Source organism: Zalophus californianus, chromosome 10 (genome assembly GCF_009762305.2).
Source record: "Zalophus californianus isolate mZalCal1 chromosome 10, mZalCal1.pri.v2, whole genome shotgun sequence".
Taxonomy (NCBI): domain Eukaryota; kingdom Metazoa; phylum Chordata; class Mammalia; order Carnivora; family Otariidae; genus Zalophus; species Zalophus californianus.
Window position 1 is genome coordinate 109090214 of NC_045604.1, and position 25110 is coordinate 109115323.

The window sequence follows — 25110 nt, forward strand, 5'->3', positions numbered from 1 at the left end:
GAAAGTTCAGTCTGACATCACAACACCAGGCTCCTCAAGTTTCTACAGAAGTGCTTGGCTTTTACTTATTCAAGGAATACAGAAACCACAGAGAATATTCTTTCTTTCTTTTTTTTTATTTTTTTATTTTTTTTTAAAGATTTTATTTATTTATTTGAGAGAGAGAGAATGAGAGATAGAGAGCACGAGAGGGAAGAGGCTCAGAGGGAGAAGCAGACTCCCTGCCGAGCAGGGAGCCCGATGCGGGACTCGATCCCGGGCCTCCAGGATCATGACCTGAGCCGAAGGCAGTCGCTTAACCAACTGAGCCACCCAGGCGCCCTTTATTTTTTTTTTTTTAAAGCCCTAGGCCAGGGCGCCTGGGTGGCTCAGTTGGTTAAGCGACTGCCTTCGGCTCAGGTCATGATCCTGGAGGCCCGGGATCGAGTCCCGCATCGGGCTCCCTGCTCGGCAGGGAGTCTGCTTCTCCCTCTGAGCCTCTTCCCTCTCGTGCTCTCTATCTCTCATTCTCTCTCTCTCAAATAAATAAATAAAATCTTTAAAAAAAAAATCTTACAGCCCTAGGCCAGAGGTCTTAGGTGACCTGCCATTCAAAGCCTGGTGCATTCCAGTCTCGTCAGCCAAGTTGTGTAGGGGACTGCAGTACTGGTCAGCTGACTTGTTAGCACCACACAATTACATCCTCGTGGGTTTAGCATCTTGACCCTCCCCCTCCAGAGAGCTCTGTGGGCTCCTGAGGAGGAGTAGAGACATGACGTCGCACCTGATACTACAGTGATCCATCATAAACGCACAAGGTCTTGGTAGCCTTACAGTGGAGTAAGCTCAGGCCGTGCACAAGAGCCAGAGGGAATCCGAGAATATTCTTTGTATATGGGTAACTTCATTAGATTATCAACTAATTGAATAACATCAAAATTATTTTAAATATACTTTAAAAGTTTAGTCACCTAAAAAGGAATTCAAAAATACTTTAAAATCAACAAGATTCAGATGTGCTTTAATTAGGAGCAAGATGACTACATAAAAATCATTATAATCAGCTTATCTATACAATGAGCTGAAGACAATAATGCCCAGCTACCAATGCTCTGGAACCCACAGAATACCCACTTCTGTACAACCACCTCCCCACCACTTATTCAGAAAAATAAATATATACTTGTATATTTCCATGTCCCATCAAGTTCATCAAAATGACAATCTACCTTTAACTAAAAATATTACATTTTAAGTTCACATGTAGGTATCTCTAAGTTTGAGGATTCCTAACACTAAACAAGACTTGGGAAGACTTTTTTGGTAGAAAAGATCCTTAGAATCTGTGGTTGGAGCTATTAAAGAAGCCACAGTGCTCTCAAGGAGCTGGACCAGAAACATTACCATCTGTAATCCTGCTCACATCTATGCTCAAGTTTCTCATACACGTAAACTATGGCAGAAATAAAAATAAACATTTCAACCACTGTGGTATAATAAGAAATGTATTTGGTCTTGTTTCCTAAAACTCACATAGCTCCTAAAATTCTTGTGATTTCCCAAGGGCTGGGGGGGCTAGGAGCATCTTTTGTTCTAATATTTGGTCTTTGACCTCAGTTCCTGACACAAAAGCTTCTAAGACCCTTGGAATCTCCAGTGATAAGAGTCTTGTGTATGCTAATGAGATGACTGGGGGTCCCCTAGGTGATTTCAAATGGGGGCTGATCACCAGAAAGACCAAGCCATGACTAAAAGTTTGGAACTTTCAGCTCCACCTCCTCTCTCCATTTCTCCAGGGAGAGAAGAGCTGGAGATGGAGTTAATCACTGATCATGCCACCATGATGAAGCCTCCATAAACATCCATTACAAGATTCAGAGAGCTTCTGGGTGAGCATATCCACACACCAGGAGAGTGGGGCATCCCAACTCCATGGGAACAGAAGCTCTTGTACTCTGGTCCTCACCCTATGTGCCTCTCCATCTGGCTGTTCACCTCTATCAGTTATCATACCCTCTCTTATATAATAAACCAGGAACCATAAATGTCTGAGTACTGTTAGCCATTATAGCAAATTATTAAACCTGAGTGCAAGGGTGGACACTCGACAGTGAACAATTTACAGCCAGGTCAGACACAAGTATGGGTAACCTGAGGACACCAGGGACCCACACTTGCAACTGGCATCCGAAATGAAGGCAGTCTGTGGGACTGAGCCCTCAACCTGTGGGATCTGACATTAACTCCAAGTAGACGGTGTCAGGATTGAACTGAATTGTAAGACAACCAGCTGGTGTCCGAGAACTGGTCAGTACAGCGGGGGAAAGCACACATTTGGTGTCATTAGTATTCAGTGTGTAGAGGAAAAGTTTCCTATTCAACAAGGAACACGGCTAGTCCGGGGCTTTGGTCAAGAACTAGCTCAGAGGGGCGCCTGGGTGGCTCAGTCGTTAAGCGTCTGCCTTCGGCTCAGGTCATGATCCCAGGGTCCTGGGATCGAGCCCCACATCAGGCTCCCTGTTCTGCGGGAAGCTTGCTTCTCCCTCTCCCACTCCCCCTGCTTGTGTTCCCTCTCTCACTGTGTCTCTCTCTGTCAAATAAATAAATTATATGAATGATCATGTTATAGAGACAAAAGAACTATCTTTTACTTATTTAAATACACCCAATTTTATGGTCATTAATCTTTTGGGGTCTCTGGTGATTATAGTCATAAGGAATTACCCAAAGGAAAATATAAAATGCATTCAAGAAATACAAACTATTAATACTTATTTCAAATGTTTATATACCAGCTGCTTCTCATACCCACAACATCAAACAACATAGTATTTTTACAAGGTTTACTTAGCAAGATTTATTCTTACTAACATTTAAACACCTGTCTTGAACGGAGCGGGTTTGGTTCGTGCACATGACTCAAGTGCTCCAGCAAAGAGACAAGCAAGAGTTGGTTTGCAACTGCGAAAGGGAAGGTCAGCTGCTGCAGGGGTCCTTTTAATACCTGGAGTTCTGCTGGGACATCGGATTCTAAAAATTAAAAGAGGAAACAATGTGAATAAATGGGAAACACGTCTCATAATGACAAAACAGCATCTTCTAATTAATGAAACACAAACTACTGACATTTAAGGAAATAAAACACAAAACAGTAGTTAAGCCGAGCAGGGTTAATCTAGACAGACTTTCCAGAATTCAGTGTTGTGTTGAATTCTGGAAGTTGCAAGACTAGCAGAAGAACGCCATCGGGGGGGAGGGGGTGGGCTGTGGGAGTAATGGTGTGTGCAAAGGTAGAAATAAATGAGGAAATAAACATCCAAGAGAACAAGAGGGCACAGGATGGCTTCCTTCGCGAGGACAGCCCAGGCGCTGGCATAAGGAAGGAAGTCTGGCGGCGGGAAGAGGGCGAGGGAGGAAGCATGGGAACCACCTGGGGCACAGGCCATGTGAGTTGCCAACTGTTCCATGTGCAGAGCCTCCAATCCTCACAAAACAGTGGAAGGAAGTGCCACCGCTCTGGCTTTACAGATGAGGACACTGACCTCACACAGAGGTTTAGGAACTTGTAAGCAGACAGGTCGGCATGATGCCCAAGCCCATCCTCCTTCCACCACACAAGACCAAGCAGATGGATGAGTTGGCACTTCCAGCTGAAGGTTGTAAGTTCTCGCTTACTGTTTATTTCATGTGTTACTGAGTCGACCACAAACAGTAAGAAGGAAAACTGTTTGAGGAAACTGTGCTGGAAACATTTAACAGGTAGACAGGAAGAGGCAGGCGACATGCCAACAAGAGCCTTGTAAAGGAAATAAAGGACAGAAACATGGAGGAAAGAACAGGTCCCAGAGATATGGAGAAAGAAACGGACTGGCCAATTATACAACACCAGGAGTGGGAGGATGGAGGTGTGAGAGTGAAACCTCTAAGAGGGCTGTTAGGGAAAAGATGAGACACTGCAAGCCCTCAAGAGCTGTGGACCCGTTGTATTGGAAATGCCCTGCAGAAACAGGGACTATACATCCTACACTTGCCAAAAATCCTTCCCATTTCAAATATTCTATTCCACCCTCCTCTATAATCTATAGAGGACCCGGAAAAGTCAGTTTCCAAGTTCAGACCTCATCACCAATTTCCTCTCTGATTTATAAGGTGACCAAAAAACAGCTGCACGTATGCAGATGTGCTATTCATTTTAAATGAAAACTTACTGAGTATGGGGGCAGGGAAAGAATGAAAAATGTGCCCATGTAATAACTTCTATATGTAAAGACATCTTAAAGTTAAAACATGAATCACAAATTCATATATAGTACACAGATTTGCACTACACATGACAAGAAAAAGAAACAGCAGTAAAATTTATATAGAGCCCTTACAATAAAATGAAGCACAATTAAAACTCAAATAGGTTTAACATAACTAGTAACTAATGACATACGTATTAAAATAACTATGATACCAAAATTTGCCATCAGATTGGTAACCACCTCAAGCCTGGAATACATGGTATTATTATGGGCACATAAAGGAGACATTTTAAATCACAGGGGGGTAAAAGTGTTGCAACCTTCATCGATGAATATATCATAGAATTCAAAATGTGCAAACCTTTGACTCAGCACTTCTAGTTTTTGAAAATATTTACAAAGCACAACAAATACATGTCTCTAAGATGTTCAGCATAACACTGTTTAGACTACTGAAAAGTTGCTAAATTATATACATATAAGAGATTCGGCAGCTATTGGAAATAATGGTGTATAAAAAGGTAACTGTGGGGGGCGCCTGGGTGGCTCAGTCGTTGGGTGTCTGCCTTGCTCGGGTCATGGTCCCAGGGTCCTGGGATAGAGCCCCGCATTGGGCTCCCTGCTGGGCGGGAAGCCTGCTTTTCCCTCTCCCACTCCCCCTGCTTGTGTTCCCTCTCTCGCTGTGTCTCTCTCTGTCAAATAAATAAAATCTTAAAAAAAAAAAAAAAAAAGGGTAATCATGGGGGCACCTGGGTGGCTCAGTCAGTTAGGCGTCTGCCTTTGGCTCAGGTCATGATCTCGGGGTCCTGGGACTGAGCCCCATGTCTGGCTCCCTGCTCAGCGGGGAGCCTGCTTCTCCCTCTCCCTCTGCCTGCCACACCCCCTACTTGTGCGCACTCTCTCTCTCTGGCAAATTAATAAAATCTTTTTAAATTAATTAATTAAAAAGATAATTATGAATAGTCCATTATCAAGTCAAAGAAGCAAGCAAGTAATACTGGGGCGCCTGGGTGGCTCAGTCAGTTAAGTGCTGAGCTGAAGCTCAGGTCATGATTCCAAGGTCCTGGGATCGAGCCCCGCATCAGGCTCCCTGCTCAGCAGGAAGCCTGCTTCTCCCTCTCCCACTCCCCCTGCTTGTGTTCCCTCTCTCTCTGTCTCTCTCTCTCTGTCTCTCTCTCTCTCTGTCAAATAAATGAATAAAAAAAATAAATTAAAAATTTAAAAAACAGTAATACACATGAAGGTGAGGCTAGTTTCATACAAACCATCACCACCTCTCTAAGTCATCATTTTACCAAAATGTATCAAAACGTTTTTTGGGGGGGAGGGGGGAGACACCTGGGTGGCTCATTTGGCTAAGCGTCTGCCTTCTGCTCAGGTCATGATCGCAGGACCCTGGGACATTCCCGCATGGGGTTTCTTGCTCAATAGGAAAGCTTGCTTCTCCCTCTGCCTGCCACTCCCTGCTGCTTGTGCTCGCACTCTCTCTGACAAATAAAATCTTAAAAAAAAAAAACACCTTTTTTTTAATCTATTTCTTTAACCCAACAAATCCTACTTCTGTAGATGCAATCTGAGGAAATAATCAGATATCAACAAAGACTTGTACACAGGTGTCAAACCCATTATTATTTCTAATGATAAAAGAGAAACTTATTTTCCAACAGGGCAAAAACTAAAATAATATAAAATGTGATAGTCTTAATGTTTTTGAAGGCTAATTTATCACAAGAAAATGCTAATATAGCATCACATTTAAAAAGCAGAACATAAAAGAATTATCATACTATGCTCACAATTTTAAAATATATTTACTTCAGGGTGCCTGGGTGGCTCAGTTGGATAAGCGACTGCCTTCGGCTCAGGTCATGATCCTGGAGTCCTGGGATCGAGTCCCGCGTCGTGCTCCCTGCTCAGTGGACAGTCTGCTTCTCCCTCTGACCCTCCCCCTTCTCATGTGCTCTCTCTCTCTCTCAAATGAACAAATAAAATCTTTTTAAATAAATAAATAAAATATATTTACTTCATAGCTATATAAATGTATAGACAATACAAAGAACAAAGCAGACAAAATCTCTGCCCCCTGTTTCCAATTATACATCAAAAGAATTTGTAAAAGAAATGAAACTGGTGAACATGCTGTTTTTCAATCTGCCTGTTTGATCCTTAATATCTAGGCATCTACCTGGCTTACAGCAGCTCTCATTAGTATCTGCAAATGAATACACCAAATTGTTAGCAGTGAGTTCTCTGGGATATGAGTACAGGTGACTTTCCCTTCTTTTTTCTTTATTTCCTGAAATTTTTTCCAAATGATTTCTCTCAATTTTTATCTTATTTGGACAAACTCAGAAATCTTGAATCCATTTATGGTATCTTTGACAAAGAGTTTTAAATACAAAACTCAGCAAATAAATTTTCACTGGGCTATGCCAAAATGTAAACAGTAATCTCTGGGTGATGAGATTGTGATTTTTAAATTTCCTTCTTCAGGCTTTTCTGTAATTTCAACATACTTTGTAATGTGAACAAAAAAAAATTTTTTTTAAGATTTTATTTATTTATTTGAGAGAGAGAGAATGAGAGATAGAGAGCACGAGAGGGAAGAGGGTCAGAGGGTCAGAGGGAGAAGCAGATTCCCCGCTGAGCAGGGAGCCGGATGTGGGACTCGATCCCGGGACTCCAGGATCATGACCTGAGCCGAAGGCAGTCGCTTAACCAACTGAGCCACCCAGGCGCCCCCAAAATTTTTTTAATACACTGAATTGTCAACAGTGATGAGATTAGGGTTTGGAGGGTTTTCTACTTCTCTATGCTCATATTTGCCTATGTTCTACAATGAGGAAATTCTATTTTTTTTTTTAAGATTTTATTTATTTATTTGACAGAGAGAGGGACAACAAGAGAGGGAACACAAGCAGGGGGAGTGGGAGAGGGAGAAGCAGGCCTCTGGCAGAGCAGGGAGCCCGATGTAGGGCTCAATCCCAAGACCCTGGGATCATGACCTGAGCCGAAGGCAGACACCCAAAAACTAGGCCACCCAGGCGCCCCATCCTACCTTTTTTTTTTTTTAAGATTTTATTTATTTGTCATAGAGAGAGCGCAAGAGAGCGAGCACAAGCAGGGAGAACAGCAGGCAGAGGCAGAAGCAGGCTCTCTACTGAGCAGGGAGCCCGACGCGGGGCTGGATCCCAGGACCCTGGGATCATGACCTGAGCCGAAGGCAGATACTCAACGACTGAGCCACCCAGGCATCCCTGGAAATCCTACTTTTTAATAAGAAAAAAAAAAAAGAATGATCAGAGTCAAATGAACCAACTAAGCCAAGAAAATGGCAACTTTAAAAAAGAGCAGTGGAGGGGCACCTGGGTGGCTCAGTCGTTGAGCATCTGCCTTCGGCTCAGGTCATGATCCCAGGGTCCTGAGATCGAGCCCCGCGTCAGGCTCCCTGCTCTGCAGGAAGCCTGCTTCTCCCTCTCCCACTCCCCCTGCTTGTGTTCCCTCTCTCGCTGCGTCTCTCTCTGTCAAATAAATAAATAAAATCTTAAAAACAAAAAAAGAGCAGTGGACAAATACTCAAAACACAGGAAGGTGTAAAACCGTAAGGAAATGAAAGCTACAGCTGAGTGCTTCCTGTTCGGTCCTGATCAAGTAGAAGAGGAAGAGTAAAGAGGCTAACAGGAAAGACAAGGTCAGACCCTGTTATAAAAGAAGAAGAAATGAGATGAGATATTCTAGGTGAATAGAGACTTCTGCCAACTAGGAGGGGAGCAGACAAACAAGAAAGGGATCACCTATTTCAGGCTCCTCAGGAAAGTATGATCTGAATAAATGGTCCATTATTAAATGAGGGAGAACTTGGAGGTTTGAGGGAAAAATTCTGAAAAACTTGTCAGATGAAAGAAATAAAAACCAATGAGTCTGGAAATGGGCTTACTGTTGCTCTCCTGTTGCATGCTATTCCACGGAGGGGGGGGGGAAATACAGGAACTTTGATCAAAGTTGGTCCCTACATAACAGACAGAAGAACACAGGTTTTAGAGTTATATCTAAGTTTTGAATTTTCTGACTCTACAATAAACTAGCAGAGTGATCTCCTCACATCATGCCAATGACCTTCGAGAAATCATGTAACTGCTCTGTTTCCACGTCTACTAAAAGTGAAACTTTATTTTTTCATAGACCTTACTTTTCACATAAAAAGATAAATTATGTCTGGATATTCTAGGCCTCTTTGGAAGAAAAGCCAATATGTAAACACAACAGTATTATTAGTAACCTAGCAGAAGGAAATTTTTCAAAGTTTATCTAAGAGCACTCCCTTCAAGAATAATCTTTCCTTTACAGAAAACCTTATCATAATGGGACAGCAAAGACAGACTTGAGTGTTTACAGCTGAGGCTTTTCCTTTGACATAAAACTTCCTGTATTATTGAGCTGCCATATTACCGGGTTACATGTGAAGAAATCAGTTCATTAAAAAAAACAGTTCTCTTAAAACTGTCCTCTGTCAATGACCTACTTAAATTACCACCACAGCCTGTTTTTGTCTCCCTTTAAAGTCAAGAATTATAGACGGTATTACGGGTGAAGATCGAAGGACTTAAGGAATAAATTAACATTTTCTACTCTGCTTGAAACTTCAAATCCATTGCATGTTAATACTTGTTTCATGCTTCAACTGAACATGTACTCCTTGTAATCAACCTATTCAAAGCACCATAAGTAAAACCTCCCTGAATCAGTATCATTCATTCTTGGTAGCGCAATTTAGCTTTAAAAACTGCCAAAACAACTGGTAGTAATTAAAGACCCTATGAAATTTGAATAAAATGCTGGGTACTGGGGCGCCTGGGTGGCTCAGTCGTTAAGCGTCTGCCTTCGGCTCCGGTCAGGATCCCAGGGTGCTGGGATCGAGCCCCACATCGGGCTCCCTGCTCCGCGGGAAGCCTGCTTCTCCCTCTCCCACTCCCCCTGCTTGTGTTCCCTCTCTCGCTGTCTCTCTCTCTCTCTCTCTGTCAAATAAATAAATAAAATCTTTTAAAAAAAATACTGGATACTTTGAACTGGCTGGAGTCAAGGTTTTAAGTACCCCTCACTTTATGCAGAATAATTTGCCTGCCTTAACGCCGTATCTCCTAGTATCCAAAGCCTCAAAAAAAAAAAAAAAAAAAAGAGCATTTCTTTTCTTTAAACGGACCCACCATGAGAAGTCTTTAGCTCCCCTGTCAGTAAAGCAAAAGACAAGAGAAGCTACAAATTCAAACACTTAACCCGAACTGTTAAGCGTATAAGGTCTGCAAAGTCCCCTTCCAGAAGTTTACAAAGCTCATTCTCATCGTCTGACAAAACCACAGGGCTCGGAGCTGGGAAGAGGGAAATCTTAGCACGTCCGGAGCCAAATCCGCAAAGAGGGGCGCCTGGGTGGCTCAGATGGTTAAGCGTCTGCCTTCTGCTCAGGTCATGATCCCAGGGTCCTCGGATCGAGTCCAGCATCGGGCTCCCTACTCCTTGGGAGCCTGCTTCTCCCTCTGCCTCTCTCTCTCTCTCTCTCACGAATAAATAAATAAAATCTTTAAAAAAAAAAAATCCGCAAAGAGGAAACCAGGGAACAGAAACGTAAACGTAGGCACTCGTTTCAGTAAGTGTTTACCTTATCCAGACCGCCCTCCCGCCGCCCCTCGCACTGCACCGCTGGGCCGCCGGTTCGAGCCCGGATCCAGCCGAATTCGCCCCGGAGCCGCGGCGATGCTCGTTGCGCCCTGCCCACCCGGGAATGAAGGTGCACCGGTGCAAGGGGAGGGCCGCCGCGGCATTCCGAGTCCCTCACCATCATACTTGGGGTCCGAGCCGTCGGCCGGGAACTCGATGGCGGGCGGCGCCGTCACAGCCTCCGCCCCGTCGCCCACCGCCTCGCGCTCCCGGGCCCCGGAGCTGCCTCCCAGCATCGCCCGCCGCGCGCGGGCCGAAGCCCAGCCCGCCCGCCAGCCGACCCAGCACCTCCTCACTCAGGACCAGTGGCACTTGCCACCGGATCCGGAAGTAGCCTCTTACGAGGCGGAAGACGCGCCCCAGTCTCACGCGCGCCGCTGGCGGGGGCGGACCCTGCCGCAAGCTCCGCCCTTCCTGTCCTCCAGGGCCGGTGCCGCGCGGGCGCACTCCTGCGCAGGCGCCCTGGTGGCCTGTTCCTTGGGCGGTGGCCGGCCGATGGTGGGATGTGGGCTCGGGACGCCCGCCACGCCCGCGGGGACCTCAACCTGCGCTCCCGACCACCCCTACGACCTTAGTACCCGCGCACGAGTCACAGCGCTCACATCTCACGCCAAGACTCGGATGCTAATGTAAGAATCCCGTGTCTGCAGAGCTTCTAAATCCAAATACATACTTTATGCGGATAAAACAGTGACTATTTGTCATTTGTTTTTCAAAGAAAACAAAAGCATTTAAAAGACCTATCTCAACAACAACTGAACCTATTTTGGTCAACCGTTAAAACAACAAAATGTAAAATAACTCGATTCCAAAGTGAATCCAACCTAACAAATATACGCTGCTTTTAAGACTGAACTTTCCATCGAAATGATGTCAAACCTGAGACCACCTTTTACAAATGACCCCATGGCCATACTGCATCGATTGTGATTTGAAGCCCTTAGCTTCAAAAATCCTCTGCCCTCTGCAAATGTCTCTGATGATGTGGTTGCCAACACAATGCTGTTGGAAATAATTCTTGGATTCCAGATCAGACAATGCCGCTGGAATAAAAAGCCTTTCAGATTTTGATCCTCAACCCCAGTGTGATGTGTAAAAGCGGTATTGCTTAAGAATTTTATTTGAGCAGTGTTCTTATAAAATCATACAGGATGCTTTCAGCCTGATAGAAGCACTTTGGACATGGTTCATCCAAAGATTAGGGATGCCTCTTTCCCTACTCTGCTGATGGGAAGAACCCAGCCCTTATGGAGGGTGATTTATCTATATGTATCCACAACTTTAAAAATGTAAATACTTTCGGGGCGCCTGGATGGCTCAGTCGTTAAGCGTCTGCCTTCGGCGCAGGTCATGATCCTAGGGTCCTGGGATCGAGCCCCGCATCGGGCTCCCCGCTCCGCGGGAAGCCTGCTTCTCCCTCTCCCACTCCCCCTGCTTGTGTTCCCCCCTCGCTGTGTCTCTCTCTGTCAAATAAATAAATAAAATCTTTTAAAAATAAAAAATGTAAATACTTTTGACTCATCAATTCCCCTTTCAGTAATTTATTCTAAGGAATAGATTAAGAATGAGCAAAAAGATTTAGCTAAAACTATTAATTGCAACACGAGTTATAATACCAAAAACAAGGAGACAATATAATTGAGTAAATTATAAATATCCATGCAACGGCACACTTCGCAACCAATAAACATGTTGGTATGCAATATCCAGTTCTTGCCACTTTCCACCACCACCAGAATGGAGAAAACAGCAAACCCATTCAGGTGGGAATATAAATGAAGGCAACATTTCTAGAAGACGATACTCAACTTATAGTGAAAATATTTAAATAGGCATACTCTTTAAACTATATACAGGAGTATATACAAAGGAAATAATCAGAGTGGTGAAAAACGAAAAATCAATAAGAGTGCTCATCAAAGTGTAGTTTATAATAGAAGAGCACTGGGGGTACACCCGTGCAGTGAAACCTTATGCAGCCATTATAAAAAATGGGGGTGGGGGGCAGGGGAAGAGCACAGTCCTCTCTTGGCTTCCATGGTATCACACAATTCTAGTTTTTCTCTATTTTACTGGCCCTCCATCTCAGGATCCCTTTCTGGATTCTCCTTCTCCAAATGCATAATTCTGTAGGGCTCTTGTCACGTCACTCCAAATTCTCTTGGGAGATAACCACATGCACTGCTATCACTTTACATACCCTCTATAAGCTGACAACTCCCAAATGTATCTCTGCAGCACAGACTTGTCTTGGATGACTCAAAACACCTCAAATTTCTGAAAGCAAACTCATGATATTCCTTCTAAAATTTGTTTTCCACTACTTCTCTTCATTCAAGTAGCACACAATCCACCCACTTGTCCATGCCTAAAACATGAGTCAAACTTTATTCCATAACCAGACTATATCTAGGCTGCCCTCAAATTATTTTTTTTTAAAGATTTTATTTATTTGAGAGAATGAGAAGAAAGAGAGAGCCTGGGGGGGAGGGTCAGAGGGAGAAGCAGACTCCCCGCTGAGCAGGGAGCCTGATGTGGGACTCAATCCCAGGACTCCAGGATCATGACCTGAGCTGAAGGCAGTCGCTTAACCAACTGAGCCACCGAGGAGCCCCCTAGGCTGCCCTCAAATTAATTAAAAAATAGAAACATGACATAGCATATAAACATGCAATATTAAACATGCAGTTAACTGGAAAGGAACCTAAATGGCCAATAAACATAGGAAAAGATACACAAATTTCACTAGGTACAGTTAAGTGCAAATTAAACAGTGAACTATCATCTCAAACTGTTATATTTGCAAAGTTAGTCTTTCATACCAAGTGTGGGTGAGGATGTGGAGGAAAAGGAGCTATCAAATGTTACCAAAGAGCTACTTAGTGATATTGAGTAAAATTAAATGGTGCCTACCCAAGATCCACTAATTTAATTTCCATTGAGGTTCCCTTTGGGCACTTTTTTTAAAAGATTTTATTTATTTACTTGAGAGAGAGAGAGTGTGTGTGCACGAGCAGGGGGAGGGGCAGAGAGAGAGGGAGAAGCAGGCTCCCCGCTGAACAGGGAGCCCAACACAGGGCCTGATTCCAGGACCCTGAAAGCAGACACTCAACCAACTGAGCCACCCAGTTGGTGCTCAATCCTGCAGATTTTAGATTCGCTTGCCCCCATAACTGTGTGAGCCAATTCCTTAAAACAAATCTCTGAATACACATCCTACTGGTTCTGTTTCTCTAGAGAACCCTAATACACTTGCTTTCTTGGAAAAGAATAAAAAATGTGAAATTCGTCAAATATATAAAAAGGTACAAAGAATAATGTAAATACTGATGTTTCCACACCCAAATTTAACAACCGTTGACATTAAGCTGTATTTGCTTAAGAATTGCTTCTCTTAAAAGAAAAAGAAAGGGCCCCTGGGTGGCTCAGTTGGTTAAGCGACTGCCTTTGGCTCAGGTCATGATCCTGGAGTCCCGGGATTGAGTCCCACATCGGGCTCCCTGCTCGGCAGGGAGTCTGTTTCTCCCTCTGACCCTCTGCCTTCTCGTGCTCTCTATCTCTCTCATTCTCTCTCTCTCAAATAAATAAATAAATAATCTTTTAAAAAAATAAAAATAAAGTCAGATATCATTCCCATCCATATTTTATTTCATTATTTTATTTTTCTTAGGATTTCATTTATTTATTTGAGAGAGAGAGAGAGAAAGCACAAGTGGGGGGAGGGACAGAGGGACAGAGGGACAAGCAGACTCCCTGCCGAGCAGGGAGCCTGATGCGGGACTCGATCCTGGGACTCCAGGATCATGACCTGAGCCGAAGGCAGGGGCTTAACCAACTGAGCCACCCAGGCACCCCATCATACTGTACTTTACAAGGTCAAATTTAGGGCCAAATTGCCTGTGTGTGTGTTTGCATGTGTTGCTTTTTTTTCTTCACCTACTGCATGAAGTGCACTAACTTAACTAAGCACCTTGAATCTAGTTGAACCATTGTAACAGTTCTGTAATATTCAATTGCATATATAATATGTTTGCTTATTTCCCTATTGGTGGACAATATAAGGGAGTCCAAAAGAAATCCAGCCCCAAAGGAATCTCTTTTTGGGGTGGCAAAAAGTGTTTTAAAATCAGATAGTGGTGATGGTGGCCCAACTCTGAGTAACAGTCATTTGTACATTTGAGAATTTTAGAATGAGTTTTGTGGTATATAGATTATAAGTTATAATCTATCTCAGTAAAGCTGTTATAAAAAACAAAGGTAGAGAGCAATGAAAGGTGACATGTGAAAAATAAATCCTGGTTGTCCCAAATACAACAGGTTGTGTGACCTGAGGCAAACTGTTTATTTGAAAGCTCTCTTTGCCTCTATGTTCTCAATTGTAAAATGGGATAATTACAGCACCTAGCCTGTAAATTTGTAATAAGGATTGAATGAGTTAATATTTGTGAAAGCACTTAGAACAAGGTGAGTGAGTGGAGTTGACACAGTTCGCAATGAATGTTAGCAATTATAATTTTATTATTATCACTATCATAAAAGCTTCTGCAACTTAAGCTGTGTTGTTTTCAATGTTCATGATAAGACATGCGGACATACACACATATATGTATCCTTGGGCACATATAGAAGTGTGGCTCAGTCGGGGGCGCCTGGGTGGCTCAGTCGTTAAGCGTCTGCCTTCAGCTCAGGTCATGATCTCAGGGTCCTGGGATCGAGCCCCACATCGGGCTCCCCGCTCAGCGGGAAGCCTGCTTCTCCCTCTCCCACTCCCCCTGCTTGTGTTCCCTCTCTCGCTGTATCTCTCTCTGTCAAATAAATAAATACAATCTTAAAAAAAATAAATAAATAAGAAGTGTGGCTCAGTCGGTAAAGCGTCTGCCTTCGGCTCAGGTCAAGATCCCAGGATCCTGGGATCAAGTCTGGCATCAGGCTCCCAGATTAAATAAAATCTTAAAAAAAAAGGAGAAGTTATAAAAATAAATAAATAAAATCTGCAGGATGGGCCAGGGAAGAGATGATGTTGCCCGTCAAGTCCAAAGGCTATCTGCTGGCAGAATCCTTCTTGCTTGGAGGAAGTCAGTCTTTTGGTTCTAGAAAGGCCTTTGACTGATTGGATGAGGTGCACTCAGGTTGTGAAGGGCCATCCACTTTACACAAAATCCACTGACTTAAATGTTAATCTCATCAAAAATCTCCTCACAGAGACATCCAAAATAATGTTTAATCAAATATCTGGCCATGGCCCAGCCAAGTTGACACACTAAATTAAACATCACAGGTCCATCCCTTATCAACCTGGCACCCATATGCATCCTATTATCCCATACATAGTCTCCAAACAGACAGTGAGAAGGTCATACTTCTGTACATGATACAACTATCCTGACCAAAACCAAAAGGGCACTATGCCTTTCCTCAGAAGAGGACAAAAACTCCTTGGGTGATGTTCACTCTTGTCGGATACCTTATAACTTAAAAACTATGACATAAACTTAACAGTACTTAAATAATATGATATAAAGTCAATGCATCTTATGTCACATGATAAGGGGATAGGAGAATGAAGAAAATAAAGATATTCGGTAGATGGATAATATGCATGCATACACTTACACATACACAGTCATAACAAAATAAGGAACAAATACAGTTACAGTTCTCGTTACTGTAATTGGTCATAAGGTTGTAACTGGTATTTATAACTAACTACCTTCTCCCACTACCCATTCCATATTCCTTTGTCCTCAGCAAGCATCTCATCTGGCCATAGTTCTTTACTTGATGGGGTAATACAAACCTCCTTTCTTTTTTTTTTTTTTAAAGATTTTATTTATTTGAGAGAGAGTGAGAGACAGAAGGCATGAAAGGGGTAGGGTCAGAGGGAGAAGCAGACTCCCCACTAAGCGGGGAGCCTGATGAGGGACTCGATCCCGGGACTCCAGGATCATGACCTGAGCCGAAGGCAGTGGCTTAACCAACTGAGCCACCCAGGTGCCCCACAAACCTCCTTTCTTGAAGAGTCTGGGCCATTAGGAGTCCTGCCTAGATTGGGTTGTTGTAGTTTTCCATTGACTTCAATCATAGGACATGATAACACTACGAGTCACCCTAAGGGACCTCCTGTATTCCAGATTCTTTCTTACTTCCATTGTGGAAGTAAGTCCATTTTCTCCTTGGTAGTCAAGATCAATCACCCCAGCCAGGATAGCAACTCCTTTCCTTTGCCTGTTGGTTTAGAGTCATGAGGAGCCGAAGGTGACTCTAGTATAGTCTTAAGTTTTAGTACAGTTGAGTCATTGTTGTATCTGCTGGTAGAAGAAATAAGACTTTTTGGAACTCCTCTCAGATCTAAGATCTCTAAGCCAGTGGAGCATAGGATCACAGGAACAGGAAGCAAAAATGCTAGAGAGTCACTTGGGGGTAATACTGAGTAGCGCCACTCCCATTTCAACTCCTTGATTTGCAGACCCTTGGATCCTGGAAGAGGGAGAAACAGCACCATATATTTATTGGACATTGACTCAGAACATAAACAGCTCTCTGGAGAACCTTACCCCCATCCTGCAAGGTGTGGTCACCTAACTGACACTGTAACTGGGTCTTCAAATGGCCATTCCATCAAGTCAGTTGCTTCAAGAAGGTAGGAAACAGGGCGCCTGGGTGGCTCAGTTGGTTAAGCGACTGCCTTCGGCTCAGGTCATGATCCTGGAGTCCCGGGATCGAGTCCCATATCGGGCTCCCTGCTCAGCGGGGAGCCTGCTTCTCCCTCTGACCCTCTTCCCTCTTGTGCTCTCTGTCTCTCATTCTCTCTCTCTCTCAAATAAATAAAATCTTTAAAAAAAAAAAAAGAAGGTAGGAAACAGGGGCGCCTGGGTGGCTCAGTTGGTTAAGCGACTGCCTTCGGCTCAGGTCATGATCTCAGTGTCCTGGGATCAAGCCCCGCATCGGGCTCCCTGCTCAGTGGGAAGCCTGCTTCTCCCTCTGACCCTCCCCCTGCTTGTGTTCCCTCTGTCGCTGTCTCTCTCTTTTTGTCAATTAAATAAATAAATAAATAAATAAATAAATAAATAAAATCTTTTAAAAAAAAAAGAAGGTAGGAAGCATGGTAAGACAAGAGACTTCCATGAGCATGGATCAACTGCCATACTACATTTGCAGGAAAATGGGTTCTTTTATCAGAAGCAACGCTGTGTGGAAGAATACCAAGAAGTGGATAAGACATTTGGTAAGTCCACAAAGGGTAGTTTTGGCAGAATAATTGCACACAGAGAAGGAAAATCTGTACCCACAGTATCTATTTTAGTAAAAACAGCACACTGCTCCTTCCACGAGAGAAGTGGTCTAATGTAATCGACCTGCCTCCATGTAGCTGGCTGATCCCTCCAGTGAATGACGCCATACTGAGGGTTCAGTGTTGGTCTCTGGGGCTGGCAGATTGGGCAGTCAGCAGTGGCTATAGCGAGGACAGTCTTGGTGAGTGGAAGTCCATGATGCTGAGCCCATTTATGTCTCCATCCCTGCCACCATGGCCACTTTACTCATGAGCCTACTGGGTGATGACAGGAGTGGCTAAGGAAAGAGCCTGACTAGTTAGTATCCATGACTTGATTGTGAAATTCTCTACTAAGATCACTCTTTGGTGAGCATTCACATAGGCTACACATATCTTCACATTTTTCACCCATCTAAGAGAGATCCATCCATACCCCTTCCCCAAACTTCCTTGTCACCAATTTTGCAGTCATATTCCTTCCAAGTCCTTGACAATCCAGCCAAAACATTGGCCACATTCCATGAATCTATATAATCACATATCTGGCCATTTCTCCTTCCAAGCAAAATGAACAATCAGATATATTGCCTGGAAGTTCTGTCACTGGGAGGATTTCCCTTCACCATTGTCCTTCAGGGATATCTCAGGAAAGGACTGTCATGCTGCAGCTGTCCACTTTCTAATGGTGACTGCCTACTGTGCAGAACCATCTGAAAACAAGACCCACATCTTCCCTGTCTCTGTACAAGCTCTGATCACAGAGAACTCCCCATGAATCCACACATGCAGGCTTGGAAAGAGAAGGTATTGTAGCAGGAGTGGGGACCATAGGCATTTGAGCCATTTCTTCATGTAATCTGTGCACTCAGGGACTGCCTGCACATGATCTCACACATACCACTTCCATGATGGATGTGCTTCTGCACGCACCCAACTTTATGGCTTAGTGGATCAGATAACACCCAGTACATGATAAGCAGCTCAGGTTGTAGGGTAATTTGTGGCCAGTAGTTAAGCACTCAGTCTCTACTAAAGCCCAGTACCAGTCCAAAAGCTATTTCTTAAAAAAGGAAAGTAGTTATCTGAAGATGAAACCAGGATGGCCAGTTGTGTCTTGGTCTGGGTCAGCCCTTCCGTTGCATTTAGAACAAAATTGAGACTCCCTGCATGGCCTACAGGGCCTTTCAAGAGCTCCTCCAGCCTTCAGTGCCAGTCTCTGCTCTATGGGATCCAGTCTATGGGATCACACTAATGAATGAACAGAAAAGTAAGACCCATGACTTAAGCATTCATGAGAGAGGGTCAGAGCAGAGGTGGAAATCGTTCTTGAGGTTTTAGCCTCTAGGGCACGGACAGAGTCATACAAGAAGTAGGACAGAAATCCCAATGACTTGACAATTGTTGACCTTTGGCTGCATAGATGGCACCCTTACCCGCCTTCTCCAACTATACTGCATGTACATTATCAATTTTCCCTCACAGTGAAGCAAAAACAAACTCTCTAAAGAGATAGAACCTTCTTCATGGCAAGGACGAGAGTTCTCAAAGTTGAATAGAAGAATGCAATGGTGATATTTTGTAGGTCTCTATTGCCACATCATGCCACAGACTCTCAGTGCTTTCTTTGCGGCTAGAGTCACAAACATCTTTCAGTCTAGTCCAAATTAGAGAGCCAACTCCAGAAACCCTGGAACAAAAGGGTTGGTATTCCAGAGCAGGGCTTCCTCTTTTGGTCAGTGTATGTGTGTATCTGTGTGTATTTGTGCACCTGTGTATGTGTGTGCACAAATTTCCAACCCAGTCTCTCCTCTACCTACCCTAGTACCAAGCCCCCTAATGTGAAGCCTTCCCATCCATATCCACATGGACTTCAAAGTCAATTCTCTCAACTGCGGGTGGGGGGGGGATATCAGGAACGTCAGAGGAAGCCACCATTAGCTACCCTTATTAATCATCATGTTACATATTATGGTTACCCAACAGAAGATAAGTGCTATAAACCTTAACGGTATAGGGGAACCTGGGTGGCTCAGTCGTTAAGCGTCTGCCTTCAGCTCAGGTCATGATCCCAGGGTCCTGGGATTGAGCCCTGCATCGGGCTCCCTGCTCAGTGCAGAGCCTGCTTCTCCCTCTCCCACTCCCCCTGCTTGTGTTCCCTCTCTCGCTGTGTCTCTGTCAAATAAATAAATAAAATCTTAAAAAAAAAAACAACAGGGCACCTGGGTGGCTCAGATGGTTGGACATCTGCCTTCGGCTCAGGTCATGATCCCGGGGTCCTGGGATCAAGTCCCGCATCAGGCTCCCTGCTCCTTGGGAGCCTGCTTCTCCCTCTGCCTCTCTCTCTCTCTCTCTCTCTCTCTGTGTGTCTCTCATGAATAAATAAATAAAATCTTTTAAAAAATAAAAAAATAAAAAATAAAAAAAAACAAACCTTAACCATATAAAGTTAATGTTATTTCCATATGTTTGGAAGTAGTAAGATGATAAGAGGTAGAAACTTGATTTTTTTATCTAGTGGGTAATTAAGAGATACCGTCTCAGTTGGATGGATAAACAAAGGGTTATTTAAGAATATTACACAAGGTAGGGCACCTGGGTGGCTCAGATGGTTAAGCATCTGCCTTGGGGGGGGGGCGGAGCAAGATGGCGGAGGAGTAGGAGACCTGGATTTTGTCTGGTCTCAGGAATTCAGCTGAATAGGGATCAAACCATTCTGAACACCTACGAACTCAACAGGAGATCAAAGAGGAGAGTAGCAACAACTCTCTGAACAGAAAAGCGACCACTTTCTGGAAGGTAGGACGTGCGGAGAAGTGAATCTGAGGCGATATTCGGGAGGATAGACGGCGGGGGAGGGGGCCTCCGTCAGCCGCTTCTGGCAAGTGATAGAGCCGCGGAGCACAAAATCGGAACGTTTAGAAGTTGGCTCCGTGGAGGGACGTCACTCCAGTGGCTAAGCGGGGGGTGGAACTCTCGCGGGACAGTGTGGTCTCAGGACCCTCGGGGTCACAGAAAGACCGGGGGTGCCTGAGTGCAGCAGAGCTCCCAGGTATGGGAGCGGGGAAGCCGGCTGCAGAGACGGAGCCGAGGCGCGGGCTCTCAGCTCGGGGTGGCCATAACCTGTGATCCGTGGCCCAGTCGGGCCACTGCTCCTCCAGCAGGGACCCAACAAGCGGCAGAGCCGGGGGAAACTCCCCTTCCTCCCCCAGGAGGAGCAGCGCGGGAGCGCACCGCAGGGATCTGCTGGGTTTGGAGGCTCCACATGGGGTCGGGTGCCAGAGATAGAAACGATCAGTCACAGGCTGGGTGAGCACGGAGTGCAGCCGGAGACTGGGGACATGGGAGTGACTGGCTGCTTTTCTCTGGGGGCGCACTGAGGAGCGGAGCCCCGAGTTCTTGCTTCCTCTGGGGCGGAGATTGGGAGGCCGCCATTTTCACTGTCGTCCTCCAAAGCCCTACAGGAAAGCTTGCAGGGAACAAAAGATCCTGAGAGCAAACCCGAGCAGATTGCTTAGCCCGGACCGACAAGGGTGGGGCAATTCTGCCTCCACAAAGACATTTGGGAACCATGGCAACAGGCCCCTCCCCCAGAAGATCAGCACAAACAGCCAGCAAGCGAAGACCAAGTTTACCGATCAAGGAGAACGGGAGAACTCCAGCGCTAGGGGAATACTGCACATAGAATTCATGGCTTTTTTTACCATGATTCATTAGTTTTTCAAAGTTAATTTTTTAACTGTTTTTTTTAATTTCTCTTTTTCCCTTTTTCAACCAACATCTTATCAATCCCTTTTTTAAAAAAACATTTTTTATTTTTCATTTTTAGTCATATTTTATCCCTTCATAGTAGTTACTCTTATTTTTGACATATATATATAAGTTGTTCTCGCTTTAAAATTTTGAGATACAGTTTCTTCTAACAGATCAAAACATACCCTAAATCACTAGTGTATGGCTTTGTTCTAGTCTCCAGCCTGATCACATTCTCTCCCTTTTTTTAAAAAATCTTCTTCTTTCTTTTTTCAAACAACTTCTTATCGTATCAATTCCTTTTATAAAATCTTTTATAATTTTCATCTTTACAGTCATCTTCCATCCCTTCATTGTATCAACCCTTATTTTGTACATATATGTCTTTCTTCCTTTAAAATTTTAGGAGGCACTTTTTTCTAACAGACCAAAATACGCCCAAAATCTAGTCTGTGGCACTGATCTAGGCACTAGCCTGATCATATTTGATCATATTCGGGTTTTTTTTGTATTGTTCTGTTTTTGTTTTTAACCTTTTTCGTTTTTTTTCTTTCTTTCTTTTCTCTTTTTTCTTTCTTTCCCTTTCTTTTCCCCTGGTTTCAGGTCTTTTTTAATTGTATAGAGTATATTTGCTGGGGACGTTGTTAACCTGTTAGCATTTTGTTCTCATTCATCTATTCTCCTCTGGACAAAATAACAAGACGAAAAAAATCACCTCAGCAAAAAGAACAAGAGATAGTACCGTCAGCCAGGGACCTACTCAATACGGACATTAGTACGATGTCGGACCTAGAGTTCAGAATCATGACTTTAAAGATACTAGCTGGACTTGAAAAAAGCGTGGAAATTATTAGAGAAACCCTTTCTGGAGAAATAAAAGAACTAAAATCTAACCAAGTCAAAATCAAAAAGGCTATTGATGAGGTGCAATCAAAAATGGGGGCACTAACTGCTAGGATAAATGAGGCAGAAGAGAGAATCAACGATATAGAAGACCAAATGAAGGGAAAAAAAGAGGCTGAGAAAAAGAGAGAGAAACAACTACAGGATCACGAGGGCAGAATTCGAGAGATAAGCGATACGATAAGACAAAACAACATTAGAATAATTGGGATCCCAGAAGAAGAAGAGAGAGAGAGAGGGGCAGAAGGTATATTGGAGCAAATAATAGCAGAGAACTTCCCTAATGTGAGGAAGGAAACAGGCATCAAAATCCAGGAGGCACAGAGAACCCCTCTCAAAATCAATAAAAATAGGTCAACACCCCGACATCTAATAGTAAAACTTACAAGTCTCAGAGACAAAGAGAAAATCCTGAAAGCAGCTCAGGAGAAGAGATATGTAACCTACAATGGTAGAAACATTAGATTGGCAACAGACCTATCCACAGAGACCTGGCAGGCCAGAAAGGACTGGCATGATATCTTCAGAGCACTAAACAAGAAAAATATGCAGCCAAGAATACTATATCCAGCTAGGCTCTCATTGAAAATTGAAGGAGAGATAAAAAACTTCCAGGACAAACAAAAACTAAAGGAATTTCCAAACACGAAACCAGCCCTCCGAGAAATATTGAAAGGGGTCCTCTAAGCAAAGAGAGAGACTAAAAGCAGCACAGATCAGAAAGGAACAGAGACAATATACAGTAACAGTCACCTTACAGGCAATACAATGGCACTAAATTCATACCTTTCAATAGTTACCCTGAATGTAAATGGGCTAAATGCCCCAATCAAAAGACACAGGCTATCAGATTGGATTAAAAAACAAGACCCATCCATATGCTGTCTGCAAGAGACTCATTTTAGACCCAAAGACACCCCCAGATTGAAAGTGAGGGGGTGGAAAACAATTTACCATGCTAATGGACACCAAAAGAAAGCTGGGGTGGCAATCCTTATATCAGAGAAATTAGATTTTAAACCAAAGACTGTAGTAAGAGATGAGGAAGGACACTATATCCTAATTAAAGGGTCTATCCAACAAGATCTAACAATTGTAAATATCTATGCCCTGAACATGGGAGCAGCCAATTATATAAGGCAATTAATAACAAAAGCGAAGAAACACATTGACAGCAATACAATAATAGTGGGGGACTTTAACACCCCCCTGACTGAAATGGACAGATCATCTAAGCAAAAGATCAACAAGGAAATAAAGACTTTAAATGACACACTGGACCAAATGGACTTCACAGACATATTCAGAACATTCCATCCCAAAGCAACGGAATACACATTCTTCTCTAGTGCCCATGGAACATTCTCCAGAATTGATCACATCCTAGGTCACAAATCAGGTCTCAACGGGTACCAAAAGATTGGGATCATTCCCTGCATATTTTCAGACCACAATGCTTTGAAACTAGAACTCAATCACAAGAGGAAAGTTGGAAAGAACTCAAATGCATGGAGGCTAAAGAGCATCCTACTAAGGAATGAATGGGTCAACCAGGAAATTAAAGAAGAATTTAAAAAATTCATGGAAACCAATGAAAATGAAAACACAACTGTTCAAAATCTTTGGGATACAGCAAAGGCAGTCCTGAGAGGAAAGTATATAGCAATACAAGCCTTTCTCAAGAAACAAGAAAGGTCTCAAATACACAACCTAACCCTACACCTAAAGGAGCTGGAGAAAGAACAGCAAATAAAGACCAAACCCAGCAGGAGAAGAGAAATAATAAAGATCAGAGCAGAAATCAATGAAATAGAAACCAAAAGAACAGTAGAACAGATCAACAAAACTAAGAGCTGGTTCTCTGAAAGAATTAACAAGATTGATAAACCCCTGGCCAGACTTATCAAAAAGAAAAGAGAAATGACCCAAATCAACAAAATCATGAATGAAAGAGGAGAGATCACAACCAACACCAAAGAAATACAAACAATTATAAGAACATATTATGAGCAACTCTATGCCAGCAAATTAGATAACCTGGAAGAAATGGGTGCATTCCTAGAGATGTATCAACTACCAAAAGTGAACCAGGAAGAAATAGAAAACCTGAACAGACCTATAACCACTAAGGAAATTGAAGCAGTCATCAAAAATCTCCCAACAAACAAAAGCCCAGGGCCAGACGGCTTCCCAGGGGAATTCTATCAGACATTTAAAGAAGAATTAATACCTATTCTCCTGAAACTGTTCCAAAAAATAGAAATGGAAGGAAAACTTCCAAACTCATTTTAGGAGGCCACCATTACCTTGATCCCAAAACCAGACAAAGACCCCATCAAAAAGGAGAACTACAGACCAATATCCTTGCTGAACATGGATGCAAAAATTCTCACCAAAATACTAGCCAATAGGGTCCAACAGTACATTAAAAGGATTATTCACCATGACCAAGTGGGATTTATCCCTGGGCTGCAACGCTGGTTCAACATCCGCAAATCAATCAACGTGATACAATACATTAACAAAAGAAAGAACAAGAATCATATGATCCTCTCAATAGATGCAGAAAAAGCATTTGACAAAGTACAGCATCCTTTCTTGATCAAAACTCTTCAGAGTATAGGGATAGAGGGTACATACCTCAGTATCATAAAAGCCATCTATGAACAACCTACAGCGAATATCATTCTCAATGGGGAAAAGCTGAGAGCTTTTCCCCTAAGGTCAGGAACACGACAGGGATGTCCACTATCACCACTGCTATTCAACATAGTATTAGAGGTCCTAGCCAAAGCAATCAGACAACAAAAAGAAATCAAAGGCATCCAAATCGACAAAGAGGAAGTCAAACTCTCACTCTTTGCAGATGATATGATACTGTATGTGGAAAACCCAAAAGACTCCACCCCAAAACTGCTAGAACTCATACAGGAATTCAGTAAAGTAGCAGGATATAAAATCAATGCACAGAAATCAGTGGCATTCCTATACACCAACAACAAGACAGAGGAGAGACAAATCAAGGAGTCAATCCCATTTACAATTGCACCCAAAACCATAAGATACCTAGGAATAAATTTAACCAAAGAGGCAAAGGATCTATACTCAGAAAACTATAAAATACTCATGAAAGAAATTGAAGACGACACAAAGAAATGGAAAAACGTTCCATGCTCATGGATTGGAAGAACAAACATTGTGAAGATGTCAATGCTACCTAGAGCTATCTACACATTCAATGCAATC

At 43.3% G+C, this 25110-nt stretch overlaps 1 protein-coding gene across 6 annotated transcripts in view; it reads right to left on the reverse strand.

Moving 5' to 3' along the window:
• The window catches only part of EIF2AK1 (eukaryotic translation initiation factor 2 alpha kinase 1), a 33368-nt gene extending 23115 nt beyond the window's left edge, over positions 1–10253 (reverse strand). For 2 of the 6 annotated variants that reach the window (XM_027610038.1, XM_027610033.1), the window contains exons 1-3: positions 10057–10253; positions 8164–8235; positions 2851–3009 (exon numbers count right to left, since the gene is read on the reverse strand). In XM_027610038.1, the coding sequence (XP_027465839.1) occupies positions 2851–3009; positions 8164–8235; positions 10057–10174 (349 nt within the window). In that variant the 5' untranslated portion in view covers positions 10175–10253. Of the gene's footprint in view, positions 1–2850; positions 3010–6041; positions 6069–8163; positions 8236–10056 lie in introns of those variants that run through there. The other 4 variants (XM_027610034.1, XM_027610037.2, XM_027610036.1 and 1 more) reach the window with 4 other exon arrangements.
• Positions 10254–25110: the final 14857 nt, after the last annotated feature.